Source organism: Notolepis coatsorum (genome assembly GCF_963971535.1).
Source record: "Notolepis coatsorum genome assembly, chromosome: 14".
Classification (NCBI taxonomy): Eukaryota; Metazoa; Chordata; class Actinopteri; order Aulopiformes; family Paralepididae; genus Notolepis; species Notolepis coatsorum.
The window spans coordinates 88,846,887-88,867,703 of record NC_140178.1 but is presented as its reverse complement, the minus strand read 5'-3'; the positions used below and the strand labels follow the sequence as shown (position 1 = coordinate 88,867,703).

At 44.4% G+C, this 20,817-nt stretch overlaps 1 protein-coding gene across 2 annotated transcripts in view; it reads left to right on the top strand.

Moving 5' to 3' along the window:
• Window positions 1–20,817, top strand: part of smarca4a (SWI/SNF related BAF chromatin remodeling complex subunit ATPase 4a) — an 85,993-nt gene that overhangs the window by 41,990 nt on the left and 23,186 nt on the right. For both annotated transcript variants that reach the window (XM_084329659.1, XM_084329658.1), the window contains exons 18-25: window positions 8,801–8,867; window positions 9,285–9,395; window positions 11,899–12,141; window positions 13,772–13,885; window positions 15,800–15,907; window positions 16,400–16,486; window positions 16,930–16,976; window positions 20,480–20,646. In XM_084329659.1, the coding sequence (XP_084185785.1) occupies window positions 8,801–8,867; window positions 9,285–9,395; window positions 11,899–12,141; window positions 13,772–13,885; window positions 15,800–15,907; window positions 16,400–16,486; window positions 16,930–16,976; window positions 20,480–20,646 (944 nt within the window). The remainder of the gene's footprint in view (window positions 1–8,800; window positions 8,868–9,284; window positions 9,396–11,898; window positions 12,142–13,771; window positions 13,886–15,799; window positions 15,908–16,399; window positions 16,487–16,929; window positions 16,977–20,479; window positions 20,647–20,817) is intronic.

The window sequence follows — 20,817 nt, the reverse complement described above, 5'->3', positions numbered from 1 at the left end:
AAGCCATACAAGAGAACACCACACCCCAGACTTTCATCCTAGACCTCTTCTTTACCACATCCCTGACCATGTATGGGCCAAACAGATCCAGAGTTGTAAACTCAAATGGGGCAGCCGGCTCAGTCCGCTCAGAGGGAAGGTCAGCCATAACCTGCTGGCACATCTTTGCTCTGGTCTTCCGGCAGGAGACGCAACAGTCCCCAACCTTCCTTGCAACCCGCTGAGCCTGAACCACCCAAGCCTTCCTCCTCATCCGCAACATAGTACCAGCGACTCCCTCATGGTTGGTTTCATGAGACTCTCGCGCCACGAGGGTGCTGACCCAAGCTCTATAGGGAACCAGAGGCACTCCTGACTCCCCCGCTGCCCGGGCCCTTCCAAAGCACATCAGAAGCCCTGACACCTCCTCCCTGACTACCACGAGCCTGTTCAGTGTTGACTCAGGGAATGCTACCCCTTTTTGAGCTGCCAAACAAAGTTCTCGGAAAGCGGCCCCAAGCTCCCATGCGTCGAGGACAGGCTTGCCCTCTTTCTCTTTTGAGTGCTTGGCCTCCCACTCTGCTCTCTCTATGGCTCTTCCTCGGATTAGCCACTTGTTCACCGCTCGGCGGACCCAGCTGATCACTCCACAGAGCTTGGTCAAGCTGCTGAACTTCTCAGGTTTGACGAGATTGACGATGGCTGCCCCCCAGAGCTTTTCCTCGCTTCCGGACTCGCTAGAGGGCTCTTTTTCTCCTTTCTTAGAGAGCCCGGGAGCCTTGTCCGCCTCGTTCGGAGATTTCTCGGACGAACTTGACGCCTTTTTCAGCTGGGCTCGAGTAAGAACCGCTGTGAACGCCCTCCTCTGGAGCCTACACACAGCCTCTCTGGTGTTAGCCGCTACCTCTGCCGCGGACTTCATGGGCCACTCTTCCACAGGCCTTATTAGAAACGCTGGTCCCTTTTGCCACTTGGAACCTTCATCCAGGTCTTCCGGGGGACATCCTCGAGTGACAAGGTCAGCGACATTCAGATCCCCTGGGATCCACCACCAGTCGGCTACTGGCCCTGCCTTCTGAATCTCCCCAACCCTGTTCGCAAAGAACGTCTGATACCCGTAACTCTCCCTCTGAATTGCTCCCAGTATAGTTTGGCTGTCTACAAAGTGAAACCACTTCTCTACCTCCAGACGGCCTTGCCTCTCCCAGAACCCTTTCAATCTGGCTGCAAAGACTGCACCACAGATCTCTGCTTTGATTACATCACCCTTCTGGTCAAGGGGTGTCAGCTTGGCCTTCGACTCGACGAGACGAGTGTCCACCCCTGCTGATGTCTCCCACCTCAGATACAGGACAGCTCCGAAAGCATCATCACTTCCATCAGAAAATGTCACACCCCACGGCCTCCCTCTCCATCCGGAAGGAGTGAGGCTTCTCTCAAAACCAACTTGACGAAGTCGACTGTACTCCTCAAAGAGCTTGATAGCTTCTGTTCGGAGGTCTGCTGGAAGAGGATGGTCCCACGTGTCTTTCTTCGAGCCCCCTCCCCCAGCCACCTGGAAAGCTCTCCTCACCAGAATGGCCCCTTTCTCTTTGACCGGGGTAGCAAGCCCGATAGGGTCATAGAGCCCTGCCACCTGACTCAGGAGCTCCCTTCTGGTCAGAGGATCTGGCGTCTGCTCTCTGACCTCCCCCTCAAGAAGGTCAACCCCTGTCCTCATCTTCTGCTTTCTTTTAGAGAAATTTATCGAGACCATCAGGAAGAGCCTGTCACTATCAACATAGTAGCCAACGCCGAGGGCCTTGTTGTCTTCCTGCCCTAGCTGGTTGGGCAACACCAGGGTTTGGAGCGCCATATTCTGAGTCTCAATAGATTGCTTGGGCTGACTTCTTTCACGCCTCCCACTTTGACCGGACCGAACCCATGGCTTGAGAGAAAAGCCTCCAGCGGTGAGGATCTCTTCCACTCCTCTCGTGATCTTGTCCAGCTTCCCTCGGTCATTGTGGGATGTGAGGATATCGTCCACATAGCTGTCCTCCTCAAGGACCCTCCTCTCCTCATCCATATGAGAGAACTTGGGAAGCCTCGCCGTTTCCCTCATAGCCAGCTGTGCTATGCACCCAGCTGGCCTGTCTCCGATGTTGACCCGAGTGATGGCGAAATCTTTGATCTCTTCCTCTGGTGAGTCCCTCCAGAGGAACCGATGAAGGTGGACCTCTCTTTCATTTAACCACACAGAATTATACATCTTTCTAATATCTCCTATGGCCGCATGCTCTCCTGTCCTGAACCTGAGCAGGACCGCCCGGATGGGATTTAGAACATCTGGACCCTTCAGCAGAATGCTGTTCATACTTGTCCCTTTGAACTCCTGGCTGCTGTTCCAGACAAGGCGCACTGGCGTAGTGACAGAATGTGGGTTTGGTGCGATTAGATGACTCACGTACCAAACAGGCCCTCTCCAACTGCTGATCATGTTCTTCTCCAACTCGATGGCTGCTCCTCTTTCCACCATCTCATGAACTTGTGCTGTATACGCCGTTCTCCATAATGGGTCCTTCATGAGGCGCTTTTCGGTCCTCAGGAACGTCGCTTCCACCACCTTCCTGTTGTATGGAAGCGAAACAGGATCTTCTGTCCAGGGGTATCCTGCATCCCAGTGAGGTGAGTTGCTATGGTTGTCAGTGGTCACATAGGACAGACCTTCTTTGATCTTTTCTAGTTCCCTTTCTTCTACTAGAGTCATCTCCTTTCCCCCTGGCTGGCAAGTCCCGCACCGACATCCCCCGCACTTTGGCTCGCAGGCGGCTCCGATGCTATCCCACCTCCACCATTCAAGAACTTCTTTGCTGGTCGTGGCTGTGTTTCTGACCTCCTTACTTTCTTGCTCCGGGCCCTGAGCCCCTTTTCTGGTGTTTACCAGCTCACAGGAGATCTCCTCCACCTTGACTGCCTTTGTTCTCATAGAACGTGCAAAATGAGTCCTCGAGTTGTGAATTGACATCTCCATCTCCTCAAACAGATCAGGGTGCGCTCCCCCCACAGTCTTCCCTAGTGGGCCGTCCCACAGCACCAGGTCTCCCACTCTTTTCATCCGCTGTGGAGCAAGCCGACCCTCCCGGTGGCTGATCAAGAGCTCGATCTTCTCTGGCCGGACCAGCTCCTCCGTCTTGACCTCTGGGAAGAACTTTTGAAGCTGCTTTGGGCTAACGACCTTGCCTGCTCGGGCGATTTCATTCAGGCCATAACAGACTATCTGGTGGGGACTCCACATGTCCTCTGAAATGCGCATCCTGACCTTGAGCAGGTACCTTTCAGTCTCGACTCTCACCTTCATTCCTCCAACCCCATGCACGACCAACGTTATTTTCTCCCCTCTCAGTCTGAGTCTTTCGGCAGCTTGGTGGGTTATGTAGTTAGTGTCGGACGCGAGGTCTACCAGGGTCCCAATAGTTTGCCCCCCGTTTGTCGTGACCTCCATGATCATCATAAGCACAGGATGCTCCCTCAGGCCAATCTCTTCAAGGAGACTACCACTCCAAGTGTTTGTACTCATTGACACCGTTGTTTGGTTGGTGAATGCCTTTATAATCTGGTCTGCTGCTTCGGGGGAGATATTAGCAAGCGCCCTCTGTTGTTCATCTGAGAGCGTTCCCGCGTTTGCGCCACTTGTTTCCACCCTTTGCCTTCCCCTTTTCCTCTCATCTCCTCTCTGCCCCCCTTCCGCAGAGCACATGAGGTAGTGGTGGTCGGAGGTCTCTCCCTTTTGGCAGCACCTTTTCCTGCAGAGGAACCTGTCGCTGCATTCTCCATCCTCATGATGGGATGCCAAACATCTCTGGCAGGCTTCATTCTTTTCGACAATGTCTCTCTTCTCAGCCAGACTGAGCGCTTTGAACTTTTTACAGAAGAAAATCCTGCCTCCGTGTTTCTCATCCCCACACACGCTGCATTCTTCTCCAGCCGCACCCTTTCCTGTGGCCCTTGTGAACGCCTTCCACTCTGGCTTGCTTGGCTTCTCGAATACCTCCGAGGGTCTTAGCTGCACCAATGCCTCAAGGACTACTTCTTCGTTTTTTAGAAATTTTAGGAGAGCGTCAAAGTGGCCTTTAGGGGTGACATTATTCACAGGTGCAGCTTTGAAGGTGAGCCAGCTCCTCAGCTCACATTCAGGCAGCTTGCTCTCAATAGATTTGATAATAAGTGGATTCTTTATAGCATCAATGCTCCCCAAGTCTGTCAGGTCAGTAAGGGCCTTCTCAACAGCTTGGATGAGCTCTATTGTTTTCCTCGGCTGGTTACCTTTTGCCACCGGCAACTTCTCCAACTCTTCAATTATTTGAATAGCGATGGTGGTCTTATTCCCGAACCGGTTTTCAAGGACCCTAAACATGTCATGAGCTGTGTCGTAGCTTGAGAGCCTAACGCCACTGACGACTCTCTCCTCCACACTGTCTAGGAGCTGGAATTTCTTCACTTCGGCTGACCCAGATGGATCTCCCTGTCGCTGGAGGTTTTCCCAGTCTCTTCGCCAACGGTGAAAGTCTCGCATGCAACCGTTGAATTTTGGTAGTTTTATTGGCTGGAGCCGAACTCTTGGTGAGGCTGATGCTTGCGAGCCTCCTGCTCCCAGGTTCGCCAGGCTAGCACTCTGTGCTTCCTCCCATGCTTTCCGCTGCCCCTTGGCCAGCTCGGCACGCTCTTCTGCGGCGGCCTCTGCCATTTCCAACTGAATCCCAGCTGCCTTTTCTCTGGCCTCTGCGGCCCTCTCCTCAGACCCAGCGCTAACTTCGGCTGCCTTAAGCCTGGTCTCAGCGGCTCTTCTTTCAGCCTCAGCGCCTCCCTTTTCAGCTTCTGCGATGTCAGAGGTGGCCTTTTGCCTGATTTCAATGGCTCTATCAGCCTGCTCTTTCTGGACCCTGCCGAAATCAACTACCCACCTTTGCCAGAGGTCAATTCTCTTGTCCTCCAGCACTTGCAGCTTCTTACTAACCTCGCACGCAGCGCCTTCAGGGATCCACCCTTCCCAGACAGCTAGCAGACTTCCTGCCTTGGTGATGAGAGATTCCACGAGTGTGACTTGTTCTTTACCATTTTCATAGGTGATTGTTTCCAGGTTAACTTCTCCCGCACCTTCATAGCTTCTTTCTGCCCGTCCAATGGCTGCTTTTAGCTCGGTCTCTGCATATTTTGACCAAAGGTTGGAATGGATTGCCTGCTTCACCTCTTTTAATGTTGTATCACACTCTATGGTTACCCTCTCCAAGTCTGCTTTGGCTTTTTCATCCACAGCCTCCATGTCGCCTGCTTCATCAATCAGACAGGCCTCACAAACATAATTAGCTGCATGAAGCCTTTCTGCGTCCTCAGAAAGGGATTTCCACTCACTTTTCAATTCCTCTCGCAGCATAGTTGGCGCCATTCGCAAAATGCTGTTGGCTTTTCTTGTGAAAGCTGCCTTCACTTTGGCCCTCTCTTTCTTTAATTGATCCATTTTTATTTATTTTTATTTATTTATTATTTATTTGACCATAAAATAAATAATTGTAATGATAAATAACCCAATAAAATAATAACCTAATTGAGCGTACCCGTAACTCCTTATCTACCTTGTGTCTTCCGCCCTCTCTAGCTGCCTAAACTAGCTCAGAAGCTTCTTCCCTGACTATCCTAACCTAACTAGTCTTCAGCGGCGTTACCAGGCTCACCAGAGGTCCCCCCAGGGATACCGCCCAAAAATGGAAAACAATACAAATAAACAAAGTGGAGTAGGTTTCACCTTCTCCCGCCGGCTTGCTACCCGGGTACACTCAAACTAAGCTAAAGGTCTTGACATTAGAGGGCTACTAAATCATCTATACCTAAATAATATAATTGGCACCATCACAGGGCTAGTAATGAGCTATAGTTTTTTATCTTTAGCTGCCTTCATGTTTGTCCACGTTAGTGTTGGTATGCTATTTGATAGTTACTTTCAGTAGCTTGGCATTACTCCTGATCGCATTTGACGTTAGCACTGACATCTGTCAAACACCGTTTTCATTCATTCACTGATTTAGCTGCGTTGCTTCTTGTATTTAGCATTTGAACCAGGTGAACGTTCCTGCTCGCTGACCCGTATGGCCTGATGCGCGAGTTATTTCATTTACAACGACACAGGAGTACCTCATATCCCTCGGTTGTTTTGTCCTTATCTGACGGCGCGTTCAGCCACTCTTCTGCCGCCGCCCGCGGTTTGTAACTGTGCTGCTTTACTCCCGCAGCTGGGGTGAAGGGATGAACAGGATGCCACTCAGTTGCAAAAAGCTTTTAATTCTTCCTCCAACAGGTTACAAACCTTGAAACAAGACACACATTCAATCAATAACTACCACAATACTACTATCATTCTTAAAACAAATCGCTTACACACATCCACTCACCGGTTCTCAATCGTCTCCCTTCGCTGCTGTCAAATTCCCCGCGACTTCCTGTATACAGTTTCACTGACACCACGTGACGTATCTCGACCAATTACAGCCCACTACTCGCTACATCCCTGGATCACATGTGAAATGACTACATCTCCATTCACAACTTTAATCAAGCATACAGTGCCTCCATACATCCGAAAATGAAAACATAATTACAATCATAGCTCAACTACCACTAAACATTCACATAAATGCACAGCATAAAAAACACCACAAACCATTACTTATTTACACACAGACTAAAGTGCACCTAAACTCCACCACCACAATAGAAAGCTGCACACTTACCTCAGATCAGATGTTCTCCAAAAAGATTATTCCAATTCCTGATCGCCATTCCAAATATCGATTGCGTTTATTGATCCAACGCTGGGTGGTCGAAACACCGATTCCACGCTGTTCTGAGGCTCCACAATGAATCCGATCGTCTCGGGTGACTTGCCTGAGAAGTAAAATGTGGAAGCAGGATCCCCCCCCCCCCCCCCCATGAGTTTCATTCAATCCATTCCAAAGGGGTGCAGTACCACATGGAGAGACGATAGGGTTGCGGTATTTTCCCAATGGAGCTCAGAGAGAGTTTGCAGTGGTAACGTGAGGCTAGATTGATGAAATATGAATAAAAATGTATGAATCGTTTTCAAATAAACGCTAGATTATCGATAATATATGTGTACGTAACTACGTATGCACGCTATATAGGCGATCTGAAAAATCGATTCTCTTATTTCCTGATCGCTCGCACAGCCACACACACACATAGGGAAAAAGCTTATATCTCTGTGAAAACAGGTCTGATTATCCTAAGACTGGTAAAATAGATTCCTTACCTGAGATCAGATTATTCCAATTCCTGATCGCCATTCCAAATATCGATCGTGTTTATTGATCCAACGCTACATACTTGACATATGTATTCCACGCTGTTCTGAGGGTCCACAATGAATCCGATCGGCTCGGGCTACATGCCTGAGAAGTAAAATGTGGATTCCGGATTTTTCTTTTCTCATCCATTTTCATTGAGTCCATTCCAAAAGGGTGCATTACCATCTGGGAGACGATAGTGGGCGTTTTTTTCACATCTGAGCTCCTACAGGGGCTGCTGTACCAACGGGAGACTCGGTTGATGAAATATTAATTCAGATCGCTAATAAAAAAATAAAACGATATTTGTCGTCCGCGGCACTCAAGGGGGGCTGATAAAACTACCGTAGATATTTCGTGGCTGGCATTCAAAGTGTTAACAGGCACCCAGAAAAGTGGCCATTTTATAACTTGAACACATGCATGAGCCTAGTCTCTTTTGAAAGATAACATTCTGAAGTTACTAATGCAAAAAAATCACTTTTTGTGCTAATGAAGTAGAGTAGAGGTCTGAACTTCAGTTGAACTTGTCTACTCACATTCTTCTGTAGTGGGTTCAAGATTCCATATTCCAATATTCCAGCATAGAGGTATAAGCTTGAAAATACTGGTTCCATAGTCTGAAGTCTTATGTAGAACAGGTCCAAATTGTATAAAGATCCGTTCAGAAATTAGTCTTTGAGAGACGTCTGAGTCTTATCAGGTCTTATCAATTAAAAGTATTGAGCAATGTATTGACCCGTAGACTATTTCAGTGGAATCATGTTGCCAGGGGAACAGCTTTGTTTATGTCAGCTGTTGATATTAACAAACACGGTCTGCAACAGGAGATAAACCTGGGTCCCTTTTAGAATGCATGTTGTCAAGTTGAAACCGTTAATACCAGGTAGGAAATTATACCAGGTAGTATAACCGGCGACAAAAAAAAAAGCTTTCAAATTAATTTCCTCATCCACAACCGTTCATTCTGAAGTTTTCGCTCGTCAACTTTCACCTAGATCCCTTATTTGCACCCCCCCACGTGGGGTATCGTTGGGAAGGTACACTCATTGGCTACACCGCTGACTAATAATTTTCGCCATCAGCGGATGATTGGCAGTTCTGGAGCGTCGGGAGTCCGGGGTGGTCATCTGATGTGCGGCGTGTAAAAAGGCGCTCGCCGGACATATCGTCATGTAACTCGAGAACCGAGGCACGGATTTGGTCAAGTGAGGTGGCGTTCGAACGGCAACAAATAGGTCTTACGAACTGTAATTTATAATGCGAAAAATGCTGCCCAGAGCCATCTGGTGAATTTATGAATCCACCATTCACTGTTGCCACTGGATGAAAAAGTTTATTTACTGCCCTGGGCCTAATAGAAACTGAGTTGAACTGTTCTAGATATCGCATTTAATGCCCAAGTTCCTTTTTATTGTGTTACAATCTGCGTGGCAGCAAAGAACAACAATGTATTCTGAACAAATTTGGTGTCCTTTTTTCCACAGAACTCTGTCCAATTGGGTGTACGAGTTTGATAAGTGGGCGCCATCTGTCATCAAGATCTCGTACAAGGTCAGTAGATTTTTTTTAGTAGATCCATCCTCTTTGAATATATAACTTGTTTGAGAATGATGCATCTATTATTATTAAGCAAGAAGAGTGTTAATAATAAATAACTTCACAGCTGTGGTACTGTAACACACAACCTTTAGTGCTTTTCTACAACAGTTTGTCTACAATATCTGATTTCCTATTGTGAATAAAACACTGAGATATCAATGAGATATCATATGAGTTTTGATGAAGAGTTAATTCTGCTTTGTCGCTATACAACTCTTAGCCGTGATGTTATAGCAAATAACACATGACTACTTGATCAGAACCAGCCATTGTATGACAGGAACAATATTGCAGCATGATTAAATTGTAACATTATTGTACGTAACGGAGTTGTTTGTACGTTGTCTGTTCTGGTGGTTTTATCTACAGGGTTCACCGACAGCTCGCAGGTTGTTTGTTCCCATCCTGCGCAGTGGCAAGTTTAACGTGCTGCTCACTACCTATGAGTATGTCATCAAGGACAAGCAAATCCTGGCTAAGGTAAGGTACCACCATCAACATCTCCATGAAATCAACCTCTCCACTAAATCAACCTACCCACTAAATCAACCTCTCCACTAAATCAACCTGTCCATTAAATCAACAAAATCTCTGTCAACCGGCCCACAAAATCTCCGTCAACCGGCCCACAAAATCCTTCTCTGATCAAAGTAAAATGTATTTAATATTGACGTATGATTAATTATGAATATATATTTATACCTCCTCATACTGTACTTGTCATGTTTACCTGTGCACTCTCTTTATTCTTATTTTTAACTAAAACTAAACAAGTTTTATGAACTGTCTGAAGTTGAAGCCCCCTTTAGCGATGCTCTGTTGTATGTTAGAACTTTGTAAAGAAACTCAAAGTATTAACACTTTGACTGCCGGGACCCGTCTTTAGACGTCTTTGCTGGCCATGCTAAAGTTGCCGGAGGACGCGTTACGTCGTCCTTATATCAATATTTCAAAAATCTGCGATCGGATTCATATGTCCCCTCCGCTGGCCTGAGATCCACCAGCAGGACCCACTGAGCTCTCTGGCGGTTCAGGAGCGCCATCTGGTGGCCGATCGGCGCAATCGCCAAACAGGATGTTGAATAGAGGTTGTCATGACGACCGTAGTACTTCCGGGCGCTCGCTATAGGTCATGGGACTCTGGCTCATCACGCTACACGGTGATCGATTGGCAATAACTCGATAAACAACATGATTTGGACGTATATACCATTATACAAGCTGGAGATGGACCGGGTAAAAATATATCCCATAATGATAAGATTTCTACTCGACGATGATCGCCCAACGGCGCGCGGAGACTGGGGTGAGTTTCAGCGTGTAACGTTACCGTCTTCGATACTAACTGCTATTATCAACATTTGACCCACATTAGATGAATGGTATAACGCTGCCCACGGAATTATAAACGCCCCCTCGCCCATCCGGTCAACATCAGATGACGTGTAGTAACTTCTAGAAGTACGTCTAGTTGGAATTTTTTATATCGCGCTGATTGCCATCAAACTGTATTTCATCATCAATATAATGCATTTGGGGCTATATATCACGTTCTGGAGAAAGCTGCAGAAAGAGATGAAAACATACTTATACATTAGACCATACTTTACTATGAATATGTGAATGAAAAAGTTGACACAATGAACAATACATATAGGACTTTGAATGGGCCCTAATAATGGCAATGTAGCAATAGAATTTAAAAAGTTATAGCCCTGCAAAGAAGGGGACTTTCTCTATAGACAAATAGCGCTGGCAATCTATGGTATATCATGAATTTAACCTTAGGCAGCCAAAGTGTTAAGAGCGATACACTGCTCTGTTGTTATCTTTTTTTATTGAACAATTTTATCCAACTTTTTACTGTCCGTTACATTTTTAGTATTTTTTAGCCTATTTTTAAACTGAATCAAACTGCACTTTTTTTACTCTATCTAATCTATTCTATTTGATTATTTATATTACTGAAAAACTGATTTACCTTATCTCTTTTTTTAATTGATTTTTTTATGCTCGCTTATGCCTGTATTTTCTTTTTTTACTGTTGTGAAGCACTTTGAACTGCAATTCTGTATGAAAAGTGCTATACAAATAAAGTTATTATTATTATTAACCTCTTAAGCCCTAGCCATATTTTCAGAAGATTCGCCTAAAAATACATACCTAGGTAAATGGAAGATTGCCCCACTTCTACAAGGTCCATCTATGGATCTCAGGGAATGTATTCTTATTATGGTGGCCAAGTCACACATCTACATTTTTTTCATCAGATTGCAACACCGTTTTTTGCTAGACGTTCACAGAAAGGTAGAGAAACTAACTGTGTTCTAATTTATGGCAATAACATTCAGGTTTGTTCCACCCATGAGATCCCGAAAATAAAGAGAAAAAAATACTGAAAAAGAAGTCAGATAATTGACAGGGGCTGGCGTGAGCTGGGAAGTGTAGTTATTTTTTTATTCGAAAGCCCTGGGTCTCTTCTCTCAAAAGACTACACTCAATTTGGGTTGCGCCAAATCCTCGCGTCAATCCTCGCCTTTTTCCGACTCGATGCCCTGAGATTTCTATAAACTCATATTTCACTAATAACACTTAAAATCATTGGTAAACAAACGTAGTGCTGAAAATATACACTTTGACTGCTGTTTTGACAGGGTTAGGGTCTTTACTCTTTGCTACATTTGAAGAAGAAAAAAACGCAACATTAATTAATACATTCTGTATACCGGTAGATGGATTTATAGCGTGATGTCATTCTCGTACCGGGCCGCTCGGGCTTAAGAGGTTAACTGGGGGACATTAAAAAAATCAGAAACTGAACAAAATATTTACAACAGTACAGGATCAATCAACGTATTAATTGATTTACTGAGTAGGAGTAATATACTTAGAAAATACTTTAGATGTCCTTCCTTCCCGTTATCAGTAAACCTGTTTTCTTAAACTTCCTGTTTCACCCCACTGCACTTCCTCCTCCCCGCAGCTGCGCTGGAAGTACATGATCGTGGATGAGGGTCATCGCATGAAGAACCACCACTGTAAGCTAACGCAGGTGCTGAACACCCACTACCTGGCCCCCCGCCGCATACTGCTGACGGGCACCCCGCTGCAGAACAAGCTGCCTGAGCTCTGGGCGCTGCTCAACTTCCTCCTGCCCACCATCTTCAAGAGCTGTACCACCTTCGAGCAGTGGTTCAATGCCCCCTTCGCCATGACGGGAGAGAAGGTGAGCTATTTAAAATGTGTGTGTGGTAGAGGTGTAACAGTATCAAGATTTCACGTTAGAGATTATAGTGACCAAAATGATCATGGTTATCATTATTATCGCGGTATTGTTCGAAATGTGCTGACATTAAAAATAAAATAAAAATCTTCCCTCAGCTCTTTTTGGGCAGGGGCTTTTTCTGTCATTTTCACACATTCCAATTTAGTCGTAATGCCAATTCCCTTCCTGGTCGTTGCGCGCATTGCCCCACTGTCAGCCTGGGGAGGGTGTAGAACTACCACATGCCTCCTCCGATACATGTGGAGTCGCCAGCCGCTTCTTTTCACCTGACAGCGAGGAGTTTCACTGGGGGAACGTAACGTGTGCGTAGGTTCACACCATTTCCCCCAGATCCCCTCCCTGCTGAACAGGCGCCCTGACTGACCAGTAGGAGTCACAGTTTACAACGACCAGGACGCGTCTATTCTGAACCCAACCCATGTTTGCTTCTGATTGATCTGATTGGCCACTGACGTTTCTGGTCATGTGACATGTGCGCCCAATCGCGTGACGCGCCCATTTCCGCCTCGACCAGCAGCAAACTACCTAACGCCTACGATCCACACTCTAACCTTAACCAACTTCGAAAGAGTGCCTAAGCTTAACCGGCGAAAGAACTTGCCGTCACACGATATCGCCCTGCTCTAAGACAAACTCTAACCTTAACCAACTTCGAAAGAGTGCCTAAGCTTAACTGGCGAAAGAACTTGCCGTCACACGATTGGTTCGACCAGAAACGTCAGTGGCCAATTAGAGCGCAAAACGCGAACGCGGAAGCAAACATGGGTTGGGATAAGAATTTAGGCGACCAGGACACCTACCCCACCGGCTTCCCACCCGCTAACACTGCCAATTGTGTTAGTAGGGACGACTGACCAAGCCGGAGGTGCTGCTGACGGCTGGATTCGATCCCAGAGTCTCTATGGTGGTAGGCGAGTGCTTAGTCCACTGCACTACCCAGCCGCCCTCAGCACTCTTATAAAAAGTCCTTGAAATTCAAATCAACCACACGTATATTAAAGGTTTTGTTCAATGATAAAATTGTTCTGAATCAAGACATTTTATAAAAAAAAAAATTTGAAAGTGTAACTAATTGTCGGAAACTGGTTATAAGCCATAAATATTGGATCAGATTTGTTTTCAATTAAAAAAAAAACTGCATTTAAAAGTTTATTGTATCCTTTTTTAAATTCCCTTTTAAAATAAAAAATAGTGCTTGGAAAAGTACATTAAAGTCCTTGAATTACATTTTGTAATGTCTGTGGGAACCCTGCTTAGTCCTCTTAGAAGGCTGTAAATTATCTGGAGCTCCGTCTGCATTCCGCCATGTTTTCATTGTAAAACAAACCCATGTTGCCTGCTGTGTTTGGCAGACTGTTGATAACGTCTGTGGTTGATGCTGGACAGTCTAGAGATGGTATTTACTAGACTGTATTTTCCAACTGTCTGGAAATTATGTTACCGTGGTTATCATTAAAAGCGATAAACACTTCATCCCTACTAGTGTATGGTAATGGGTCCAAAAAATTGTGAATGGTTGGGATTCTGGATGTGCCTCCTCTCTTACCTTTTATATCTCTCTTCCATCAAGGTGGACCTGAATGAAGAAGAGACCATCCTAATCATCCGTCGTTTGCACAAGGTGCTCCGCCCCTTCCTGCTGCGCCGACTCAAGAAGGAAGTGGAGGCCCAGCTGCCTGAGAAGGTCAGGATACTGTTATGTTGCCTTATCAATATGGCTGTCATAATTGCCATTTATTGGCTTGGAAGCTTCAGTAGTATTTATCAGTGAATAATCAAAGCTTCATTCTTTCCGTGCATAAAGTTTCAATGTGGCGGGTTGATGAGAGCTATGGGGTGGATGGCTTTTATAAAGGTTCTCATGACTAAATGTCCTTGTCAGAAAATTATTGATTTTCAAAAGGAATGTTGGAGTAGCCTATTTCTTATAAAGCTTTCTTATGCTGATATATACACATTTTTGTAGTGGTTTTCTTTTTTTCTTTTTCTTTTTTATGATTTTGGCATTGTTAGAAGCATTCAGGCCAGCCCTACTGATCACAAACCCTAGTGCCCGGTTTGCCAGCCAGAGGAAGCCATGACTGAATATTCAATTTTATGAAACTACACATCCAAATAAATGTTCTAGTAGGACTTTGCTTTATGTTGAGTTTGGGAAACTTGACTAGAGTTGTTCCGATACCGATACCAGTATCGGAAATGCCGCCGATACTGCCTAAAATGCTGGTATCGGTATCGGCGAGTACACGTAAATTCTAGCCTCCGATCCCATGATGTAATTTATCTCCTGCCGAGTCCTGCGGAGAGTGAGGATTATAAAATGAACATGTTTTAAACTGTGATGCTGTGTCATTTTAACAGCAGATACACTTTCTTAAATTCCATTGTCCCCGACAGTGCGGTGTGACGGGGAGCTCGGACGGGATGTGTTTTGCTGGTGTTATGATAGCATTATCTGGAAAGATAGCTAGTTGGAACAACATCCGCTTTAACGTTACATCAAATCAGATGATCGCCTGTCCTTTCTCCAGGACCTAACACTGTCCGTGACCGTCTATCAACAATAATGCACCCACGGTGAATTGTATTTAAGTTAAGTAGCTACTGACTAGCGTTAGCTGACTATTACTAACGTTATCAAATGTCAATGCGGGAAGACGAGCTAGGTCAGTTAGCTTAGCTTGATAACGTTACCGTGTCTAAAGTTGGTGCTATTTATAATCCAGCAATAATGGCTGCAGACCTGCAAGCAAAGTACAGCAAGTGCCAAAGGATAAGAGTCTGAGGCGGAGTTTCAAAAGAGAATGTTGAATATTTATTTTGCATCAAAAATCACAACATGAACGTTCTATCTGCCACTAGCTTACAGACTGAATAGGGTATATCTGCAGAGCCACGGAGTAGCGAGTGCAACACCGTTTAATGTCCGTGTGGATCATTGGAGTAGGGTATATCTGCAGTGCTGCAGCCCATACTCATTGATTAATGATACTAATACAAATCTATACAATCACCTGTTGTTGACTAAATACCATTACTTTCCAGTTATTACTAAAAACAGTATAACAGTATCTGTAAAAAAAAAAAAAGTATTTCTATAATTTTTTATTTTTTTTTGTATGCACTGGTATCGGATAAATATCGGTATCGGCCGATACCCAAAGCTTAGGTATCGGAATCGGATCGGAAAGGGAAAAATGGTATCGGAACATCTCTAAACTTGACACAGACACACAATGACTTCATCCACCTTGTTTGGTCTCCTTTTGTAATAAAATGTCTGGTTGCTGAAGTTCAGATGCTAGCTACTAGCTAGTATGGATGTTCCCCCAACAGAACAAAGAAAACCTCTATGGACCACTGATTAGCCAGCTTATTATTCTCCTTGTAACAAAGATAATTGTGAAGAAACAGGTGGCTTGCTGTTTTTCATTCTAAATCGATGGACCTTGAAGGATAATAACCCCTTTCTAGATACTGTGTCACGCGCTCATGGGAAGTGGAATTACACGAGCAGAAAGCTGGCAGCATCCTTGTTGCCTAGAAACGAGGAAGACTACAATGTTTTTTTTCCCTTCTTCTGTCCTTTTCCCTGCAGGTGGAGTATGTGATAAAGTGTGACATGTCTGCGCTCCAGAGGGTTCTCTACAGACACATGCAGGCCAAGGGTGTCCTGCTGACCGACGGATCAGAGAAGGACAAAAAGGTGAGCGAGAGGATAGAAGACTTGCATGTTGGGTACATACTCCTGCCATTGCCGCTGGTATTAGAACTGGAGTTGGTTCCCGAGCGCCAGACTGTGGCTCACCACCTCTACAATGTTATCGGTCTCTTATTACATTGTCAGTAGAATGGTGTATTATCAAAGCATAGTGGAGAGACCTGCAGTTCTGGGTAGTAAAGCCAAAAAAACTAATGCAAAGTCTATTGGGTCTATTATCTTTCTGTATAAGACCTGGAATAAATGCTGGAACCTACTTGGAGTGCAATGTGGAAAGGATTTCAGCTAAATAGGACTGGGAGGATTACCATTTGAATGGGTGTATTTAAATAAATTAATAGATTTCACAAAATGTAATTTGTCTAAATATAGTTAAATTAAGTACATGTGTATCTTTTATACAGTAGCTCCTGAGTTGTAATATCGTGCAGTGCATCATGCTGGAGGACTACAATGTGTTTCTTTTTAATCTTCCAGGGTAAAGGAGGTACGAAGACCCTGATGAACACCATCATGCAATTGAGGAAGATCTGCAACCACCCCTACATGTTCTCGCACATAGAGGTACCACAGACCGGTTACACCTTAAATATATGAATTCCTTCCTTTTTTATTGAACAGATAATCAGTTGAGAATTACTAATATTTACTAACAAAAATAAGAAAACAAACAAATCAATTTAATTAAAATAAGCGGACAAAGAAAACAATTACATGTAGATAATGGAAAGCTTAATCATATTCTTAAAATGTCCAAAGGTTATATAAGTGCTGATGCCATGAATTTTGGGCACATAAACTAAAAGCAGTCGTTCCAAGTTGGGGATTTATGAAAGGTTATCAGCGCTCAGTGAATATTGGAGACACTGAAAGACCTACACTGGAGCCATATGCACAGAGCGGATACTACATCTAATATTCAGATAAGAAAAGAAAAAACGAATGCATTGAGAAATAAAATGGACAACTTGTTTTAATAAAAATTGTTTGGTTATTTCTTTTCGCAGGAGTCCTTCTCTGAACATCTTGGTTTTACTGGTGGAGTAGTATCAGGGTAAGTAGAACTCTGTGTTTTCTATGGCTGCCCTGTCCTAGTCAAGGTTTGGTTTGGTCTGTGTTAGGGCTGTCAAAATTGGCCAAAAATTACATTTGAATATTCCTTCTAAAAAAAACAGTCGAACCATTCGAATATCTATTGTTGCGCATCATGTCCACAAGAGGAGCCGGATCAAATGTATGAAAGTTCACGGTATATAGTCCACTACACTTCCGCGTTACATTGAAATCAGGGAGGAGATTGCGGGGGGGTCAAATGAATGGATGTGGACGAGAGCCGTGATGTAAGTGGTTGCCGATACGGCTGTGGGGGTGCTAGAGACATGATCGAATAGACGTTTATGCACCTCGCTCTCCTGAACACGGCGTGACCCATAACTAATCGATCAGAACTAAATCGGCAGAGAAAAAGCCCATTTTAAAGCACCTATTCCGCATGGACATGCGCAGAGTGCCCATGGAGTCTGGACGACGCGAGATGACGCTCGAATGAATGTGGACTGTTCTATCAGAGGGGGGAGCTTCGGTGGCCAATGTCCTTTCAGCCGAACAGGATAATGAAAAAATTATCCCACTAAATGGCCAGACGCGTCTTATGGCGACATCTACAATTACCTCATTGAGTCTACAGCAGGTAGACTAATGTTTATATTTAAGTGCAGCGGTCTGTAGCCACTTACATGACCATCGAAGCTCCCCCCTCTGATGTAACAGTCCACATTCATTCGAGCGTCATCTCGCGTCGTCCAGACTCCATGGGCACTCTGCGCATGGCCATGCGGAATATGTGCTTTAAAATGGGCTTTTTCTCTGCCGATTTAGTTCTGATCGATTAGTTATGGGTCACGCCGTGTTCAGGAGAGCGAGGCGCATAAACGTCTATTCGATCATGTCTCTAGCACCCCCACAGCCGTATCGGCAACCACTTACATCACGGCTCTCGTCCACATTCATTCATTTGACCCCCCCGCAATCTCCTCCCTGATTTCAGAATCCCGGAAGTGTTACGGTGGTCTATAGAATGGACATTTATACACAGCAGCGCATCTCCGAAAAAGGCGTGATAAACACCAAACATAATCTCCTTGACATGAAACGTGAAATATACAGTAGCCTATATACTTGTTTCATGTTTTGTTTAAATTAAATTAAGGTACACAATTCCTAGAAATTTTACTAAACAATTTTTTTCCCCCTGAGGGATGATTTACAATAAAGTGCTATAAAAAACTGAAAAGTAAAATTCTTGACGCTATAACTCTCAAAACACTAGCGTTAGCACTTAGCACACAAAATGATACATGTAATGTAGCTGACTTAACGCTAACTGGTTCAGCTGCCGGTAGACCATCGCCGTACGAATTGGGAGCGCCATGGTGTCATTATTTAACCCTTCCAGAAGCGTTGTGGTCCGGTCTTGAACTTTCCATAAATCCATTTTGATAGATCCAGCACTGAATGCATCTTGTGATTATTATCTTCGACGACGACAACAACTATTAAGTTAGCCGTTGGCTATTTCCTGGTCTATTTGATGATGTCACACGAATGCCAGGCTGCTGAGCCAATAGACAATTAGTTTGATTAGTGTGAACGTAAGGTGCGTGTAAAGGGCAGTGATATACCATGATAGCTGTCACGTCTCTCCTGTCAGTCATACAGCTCGTTCAGACACACGCGAGAAGTCGAGAGGGAGACCGCCGGGGCTGTTTTTATTTTTTTTATAAAACACAATTCGAATATACATTTTTACAATTGCATGTATGTTTTTTTTTAACAACTCTATTATTAATTTGAATATAGAATATTCGTTGACAGCCCTAGTCTGAGTCAACCAAAACTTGGTTAGGTGATTAGTCATGATCTATGGTTTGTGCTGAATACACATACACACCAGATTGCATGTTCTGGAAAATTGGACCTAAATAGGCATGGAGATATGGCTTTACTTAGTTGAGAGTAGTGCACAGCGCACCCTGCAGGACCAGCAATCTGGATGTTGGAATATAGTGGTGAAATTAAATGTGCGCGGAAAGTATGAAAACAATGTGTTTTATTATCATTTTCTTTATGGAAACAAGATTTGTGTCTTGAAAAACACTTGTGTATTCGGACCAACGCAGTAAGTAATTTCCTGAAAAATCGTGAGCTCTGGTAAGCTCTAGATTTAACGAGGTCCTTCTGCATCATTGCATGTGGGAAACACAATTTTACTAATTGGTCGATTTAAATCAACTAATTGATTAGTCGACTAAGTCCTAAGTTAATTGACTCTTTAGTCGAGGACAGCCCTACTGTTTTCCATGCATACTGAGACTGGGGTTTTTGTTTTTGTTGCTTAATGATTACGTTTGCATAATCAAAAAGAAAAAGAAAAGAAACATAGTTTTGGCAGGAAAATGCGTTTCCCTAGCGGGAACGCTGAAAAGGTGTTTTCGTTTAGGAAACTCGCCGACAATGGTGCCATTGTCTGCCCAATGCCCATGCGTAGTAGAGACCGACGCCAAATTCTCCCCCTGCCAGACCCACGTCATGTCAACAAACTCTTATCACGCAAGAGTCGACTGCATGAGCAGTGCAGAGCTCCTCTTTCAACATAACAAGCATTAAACAAAATGGCCCAGTCATCTATTCACTTTTGTTTAATACATGAGGCGTTGTCTAATGTTATCTAGCTACTGATAGCTCCTGATATCAACGTCTGATATCATCAGTTTGGCATTCGTTTTCGCAGTTGCTGGCTGGCTAGCGTCGCTTGTGAGCTAACGTTAGCTACCTAGCTAACGTTACTTTCAGACCCTGTTAGTCAAGTTGAACTATCGCTCTGGGGACGCTATTTAATATAACAAGCTACAACAGTCTGCATTCCCTTAACAATTGTTTGTATTGAGCCGTATTGTATTGTACCCATTCTGCAATCTGTTAAATAACGTTTACATCCATTCATTCTGCTAGCATTAATGTTACTTCGCTGCTAGCCACAATGCTATACTGTTATACTGGCATATCCCAATCACTTTAGCACGTAAGCTAACAAAATTGGTGATCTTTTTGTGAGACTAAACTCCACTCTTGGTGGTCAATTGTGTTGATGTTAGTTTTGTTTCATCAACAAATCATCAACAAATAAGGCAGAACACAGTGAATGTATCCGTTTTTGTTTATTGCACTTTATTTCTTGCTGAAAAATAAATGCTATGTGGCTAAATGGCTCATGCGAGGTATAAAGATAGTGGCTTTTGAGATTTTGAGCAGGATGTGGAGTGTCTCATTCAACCTTTCTGATTGGTTGAAAATGGCCTTCATGTTTGAACTACATTGCCGCCTACTGCTTTGGGATTGTACTACATGTATTAGTAGACGAGACAAAACGACGTCGAACTAACTCTTACTTGCCTGCCAATACGCAGCGTTCTGAAAAGCGAATGAAACTAAACGAAAATGGCCCTAGTGTAACCGCAGCCTCATTAGTCGCTAATTTCTTCTCCTCTTCTCCTCTAGTGCTGAACTGTACCGCGCATCTGGGAAGTTTGAGCTGTTGGATCGTATCCTCCCTAAGCTGATGGCCACCAACCACAAGGTGCTGCTTTTCTGTCAGATGACCACACTCATGACCATAATGGAGGACTACTTCGCCCACCGCAGCTTCAAACATCTGCGTCTGGACGGTAAGGGCCTAGTGAGGAGTCCAAATGATAGGAGGTCAAAATAGCATTCTAAATGAAATGGTGTGGTGCTGCAGGGATGCGCCGGCCTACACATTGTATTCTACAGATTTAAAGGGGCACTTCGCCAAAAAACAATGCTGATTTCTTTTTTGCACATAATATTTTCCCATC